At 41.6% G+C, this 6000-nt stretch overlaps 1 protein-coding gene across 1 annotated transcript in view; it reads left to right on the forward strand.

The window, feature by feature from the left end:
- Nucleotides 1-4713, forward strand: part of SVEP1 (sushi, von Willebrand factor type A, EGF and pentraxin domain containing 1) — a 128839-nt gene extending 124126 nt beyond the window's left edge. The window contains exons 49-50 of the mRNA XM_055699432.1: nt 26-119; nt 2188-4713. Of these exons, the coding sequence (XP_055555407.1) occupies nt 26-119; nt 2188-2218 (125 nt within the window). The 3' untranslated portion in view covers nt 2219-4713. The remainder of the gene's footprint in view (nt 1-25; nt 120-2187) is intronic.
- Nucleotides 4714-6000: the final 1287 nt, after the last annotated feature.

Below are 6000 nucleotides of genomic sequence, written 5' to 3' on the forward strand. Positions count from 1 at the left end.
CTTACGTGTGTGTATTTCTATGCAGCTGTTTGCCAGCTGCCTTGCTTAAACGGTGGGAAGTGCATACGACCAAATCGGTGCTATTGTCCCTCATCATGGACTGGACATGACTGCTCTAGGTAAGTGTTGCTGAGCACTGTCCCATAGCTAGGCTGAATCACACTAAATCTGAAGAATATGCAATTAATTTTGCACATTTGGAGAAAAATGTAGATCCTATAAATCAGTAGTCGTTGGATGGCTCGTCATTTGTGGACAGCCTGGAAAGACCTTAAAGACTACTCTGCAAAATGATTGCCAGACTTCTAGAAAGCTCAGAAAATGGTACATTTATATGTAAGGAGACAGGCAAACCTGCGAGGTTTAGCCTTATTTCTAATGATGCAAATGACAGTGTTTGTTGTGGTGTAATACAGAATGTTCTTCAGGAAATTTGGGTGGCCTACTGTGTACAAGTGTTCTTTCTGAACTGCATGTACCTCAGGTGGGTCCAGGTTTAAGATTAGGGTCATGCCACAGATGTTATAAATAATAGTTCATTTTACACCTAGTGTTGAGTGGTGTAATCACTTGAACACAGTGCCTCTGAGTCGAGTCCCAGTTCATCTGGCGGTGCAGTCCATGTATCAAGAGCCCCAAGGACTGGTCTTAGATCTGGTTCATATGTGCTCTCTTTTAGAAGAGTGTTACCAGTGCTTGTGTTTTGGTTTGCTGATTCATGTCTAATGCGGCAAATAGCGGACTACGTTTTCAAATCAGTGAGCCCCATCAACATGCAAGGCAGCATTTATAAGTCTTAATTGTAGCTTTGGTTTTTTGAAGTAAGCTTGTGAAGTTTGGGTGATTGGCTTCAGGGACAGTCTGAACAGGACTCAGTTTTTCTCTGGAAACCTGTTTCAGGGACAGTCTGAACAGGACTCAGTTTTTCTCTGGAAACCTGTTTCATTTCATGCTGCCATTAAGACCCACTTACAACCCTGAAGAGGGGAGGCAGGTGGAATGGTGATGATGTTGTTGTGGTCAGGAATCAGACACAATAACAAAATATACAGCATAAGTTCTCCTGCTCCGTGTATGAAATATTAATGAAGCTATGAAACACATGCTAATAAAAATATTTATACCTCAACTCACATAGGCTCCTATTGAATGCATTGGTCATTATCCTAGAAAGTTAAATAAATAACAGCTGAATATTAGTGTTTTTCTCTGGGATACAGACAAAGCCTGTTAAATTGTACATTTTTTCTAGTCTTCCTTCTGGACAGGTAGTGACAGACATTCTTCCCTGTCTTTCTGATACACTGTGTATCTTAAAGCTGCAGAAAAGATGCTTGAGAAATTACATTGTCCAGAATAGTTTTCATTTGTCAGCTGTGATTATATATGCCTAACTGAAGCAACTTAAATGTACTAACAGTATCCTGCTTTAGACTGAAAGCGACACATCTAAAGTCTGGTAGTATTTCCATTTAGGACATGAAGCAGAGAAGCCCAAATCCAGTGGATTTAGCAGCCAGAAACAGAGTTTATCTCCGAGGCAAAGTAAAGTTTCAGTCTGTTACCAAACTGAACTCATGTTGGTTTTGGGGTTCCTTTGTCCAAATCCACAGCTCTGTGCAGCATTGTGAAGCCTGAAAGAAGGTGGATCATTAACCTTACAGGCTTGCAGTCCAGCAGCTCATCCATCCAGGAGCTGTTTGAGAGGAAGTTTTCCACACAAAACTGGGAGGGTGGAGAGCAGGGGACAGAATCAAGCACTGAGATCTGTTTGGTGTTTTGTTAAACTCTGGCTTCAGCACTGGTGGGCCTTTATGGGGTACAATACTATTCTGAGGACTCAAAAACAATACAGCCAGAACAGGAGTAGGTGCCATGATAGCAAAGATTTGCTGTTGCAGGTTAACTAGGTGTAATTTATAAGGGGAAGCTGAAAGGGCCCAAAGCTTTTATCAGCATCCAGGACAGGATTAGCTCCAAGCCACCCTGTGATGAGTCATGATTTACATTAAATGCAAGGTATCTCTATTCCCAACACCCCCCCACTTCCCTTCTCAATAGGCCGCCTTGAGCTTTTGCACTCTAATCCTGGTGTACTTCAGACACCATCCTCTTGTGCCTCACTGTTGATCTTGTTTGGTATGTTCAGTAATATGATTTTATTTTCTTTGGGGTTTTTTTACACAGGAAACGGAAGGCTGGATTCTACCCCTTTTAACATCAGAGCAGCAGTTCTACATTCAGATATCTTTCTTCAGCCTAGGCACCAGGGCTTGGAATCTAATGCATTGTAAATCAAATCCATTGCATACCTCCCCCCAGCTCCCTTGTTTTGTATTTTATTTTGTGATACACTTTTACTATACCTTTTCATTTTTAAAGAAATCCTCTGTATTTTTCATTTACAAAAGTATTATCAAATATATGCTGCTACACATGCAACATACACATACAAACGTTAAGATTTCTACTGTCCACTGAGGAAGTGGTTGTGTAAAGTGAAGTCCCTCCCATTTCTTACATGTAGTAAGCTAATTAAACCATATTATACTGCCAACTGTGATTAAACAGAATGTGGCAATTCTGGTTACCATCTGCCAGATCATACTGCTGTCCAGCAACTCAACAGTAAAGAATAGTTAAGCAAGGCTAACAGAGCTGCTAAACTTTGCAATGGGCCTGTTTCTGAACTCATGTTGATGTAAATTAGAAACACATGTGATAAAGTCCATGTTGTAACTACAGGTTCTGGTGGGCATAAGAAGAAGATTCTGTAATGTATATTATGTGACGTTAACATCATTGGTGAGTGACTTAATAGAAGGCATCAGAATGAATTTTACCTGAGATTTACCGGTAAAATAGTCAAAAATGTAAAAGAGATAAGAGAACTTCATGTCATTTAGGGAACGATGGACAAAGTTGAGCCCACAAGGCCTTTTGGATTATGGGCAGTTCAGGTGTAGCTCTAAAGCTGAATAATCCAGGATCCAGCAGTGGGAAGCAGGCAGACAACTGAAACTTGTGCTTCCCACTTGCTGTGGGACTCACCACCATCCTTTTCTTGTGTAAATTATGAAATACATGTCTAGCAGCTGTCAGCTAGGTGAATGTTTTTGATACATAGGGTTTGAGTCCCAAAACTAGACTGCCCCTAAGACGGAGAGAGAAGGCACCAGTTATGTTTACAGGTGAAACTTTGCTATTTGCCTACAGAAAAGTTGTATTTGTTTTATGCAGACCCCTCAGACAACTGGAAAAGGCCTCTTTTGAGTACATGCTTAGGCAAAAATGCTTAGCTGAGTGAGAAACACTGAGAGCACACAGGCTGTCAGATTTCTCTTTTCTCAAACCGTTGATCCCATTGCATTTGAGGATAACACACACCTGAATGCTGTCATTAAGTCATGCACTAATGAATTGAGATGCTAAGATTTACCTACAATTAAGCAGCATGGTGGGATTACAAGATGGAAGTCACACACATTTTTTGAGGTCAGGTGTTTGGTAATTATAGTCAGTGAGCAAAAAGTCTGATCTATAAGAGAAGATGTTAGAGTGAGAACCTAAGAGTCATTGATCAGAAACTCCATTTTTCCCAGTAATAACAGAAAAGCATGACTTGCAGGCAGCACTGGGAAGAAGGAGCAATAAATTTTACCTTCTGTAGCATTCCTGCTTAGTTACCCTCCAGATTAAGAGTGTGCACAACCTGCCCAACTCCTCCCCCGTTATAGGTTTACCTTCCTTTTATGAATGCATGAACTTGGACACAGGAAAATGGGATGACACCAAAATGAGCCCACACCAGGGCACTAGTAAACACTGACACATAATTGATGGCTGTTAGCCCAAGACCAGAAATGTGCAAGAAAGAAACAAGCAAATTTGTGAGTCAGTAAGAACTTTCAGCCAATTAAAAGAAAAACAGATAGGTAAAGAATAGGAGTCATTAGGGGATCAGATTAATGTGAATGTAGAATCCTTCCCAGGGGGAGCTGCAACAATCTGGTTGTTTCAGCTCCCACAACCTTCTTTTTCTAATGGACTCTGCTAGCACGTAGCAACAATCTTCTTGTCTCCCAGCTCCACAGCCATCAATGTTTACAGCTTTGACTGAAGTTAGTGTTCATTAAATAATGTCTGCATTTCAACCTGTAGTCACCACCATTTGTAGGCACTTTGTTCCTTAACCTCATTGCTGCCTTAACAGCAGTGAGCAACACAGGACTTCTCAAAGGAAAGAGTGCATGGGTGAGAAAAGCAGATCTTTGTTTGTATGTCACTCTCGTGTTTTGGTCCCTTTTCCAGTGTGCTTCCCTGGTGTGTGCCCTCAGTCTGCCCTGGTGATCTCCAGAGCAGAACACCAGTGGTGATGACAGTGCTTAGAGCTGGCAGGACATTTTTGGAGACTTCAGGGCTGCAGAATGTCTTTTAGCAGTCCAGCTTCACACTAGTGACTAGTACATGGAATCCTGGGACCAATCCAGTCAACATGTTTCATAAGGAGATGTGGTGGTAGGACAGAGTAGCTGAAACTAGAGGCTGTTACATTAGTGCTGTTTATGATGTTTTGATACTTGCTGGAACACTCTCCCCTCCCTACCCAGTACTGTATTGTCATTTATGTCACTGCTTGTTGTGTGTTTTAAACAACTTCTGTGTGATGCACTTTACACTGTAAATAAAGTTGCACCGTGTTTAGTACCCATATAGAGGCAACATTGCATTCTTAATGACTTGCAACAAAAAATCTTGACCTGCCCTTCAGGACCTGCTGGCAAAGCCTGAGTATTAGGGAAAGGGAACTCCACTCAAGGGAAAAGACAAAATAATTGCCAGGAATCTTAAAAGGATGTGCTGGATTCATCCAGGTTTGATCTTCGGGTAAGAATGCAGTTAGCACGTAATTTTTCAAATTCTTTCTGCTGCTAGAGCATATTCTAAAACCTATAAGGGCTAAATTCACCACTGACATAAACAGATACATTAAAACCTGTTTCACTCACTGCTCAGACCAGATGAAGATACGGCTTGTTTTATTCGGCACCCATACTAGAATTTTTAAAGCTATGGAGACACCTATATTCAAAGACAATTGAGGTGAGAAATGGAGTACTGCAGAAAGAAAACTTTGTAACTCAGCCACCACTCCTCCAAACAAGGAGCATATATGACACAGCAGTCAAAATATTTAGGGTATGGGAGTTTTGAAGGTAACATTAGTAAGCCTTTCAATGTTTTGATAGACAGAGGTGACTTCGACGTTCAAACAGCGATCAGTGTCTCAAAGCCTCCCCAAAAGCCACCAGCCCAAAAGATGGTGTGAGGTTACAGACAGTGCTGTTAATGAAGCCCTGAAATTTGATGTGCGTGTGATAGAAAAGATGCAAATTTACATCTCAGATTTACAATCCTGCAAATACTGGTAATAATCCTGAGTGGAAACATCTGGGCTGCCTTTGCACGTGGACTCAAATGTTGCGTAGACTGCAGAAACACAGAGCCCTGATTTATTTAAGAGAAAGCATGGTAAGAATGGGGCTTTTTCCCTGGCCCTGTCCTTGTTGCCATGATAACTGAACAAGCTGTAAAGCTGAAGGGAGTCTGCTGACATCTAAGTCTCTTTGGTCTTGGAAGTACAGTGGTAAAGGTACAAGTGTCAGCTCTGATCTCAGGTGATCGCTGGACAGGGTTAGTGTGTGACAGTGGTTGTTACTGTGAGGAGTTACCTTTCACTGTGAGGACAGTTTGAGCACTGATCTGTTTTGTATCTCAGTGCAAGAACAGTTTGTGCATCTCAGGCTTGTCTTAGAGCAGTTTGGATCTTCACTGCAGAAAAGATCCCTGCTGCTTTTACTGCACTGCAGATGCTTTTCTGGGAGAACATACCCTGACCACGCATGCTAGCACTGAAGAATGCATTACAGTACCCAGAGGCAAGCCAGGTGGAATATACAGCACCATTATTGATCTCTTTCTCCAAGGTTATTTCCACTC

Source organism: Falco cherrug, chromosome Z (assembly GCF_023634085.1).
Source record: "Falco cherrug isolate bFalChe1 chromosome Z, bFalChe1.pri, whole genome shotgun sequence".
NCBI lineage: Eukaryota > Metazoa > Chordata > Aves > Falconiformes > Falconidae > Falco > Falco cherrug.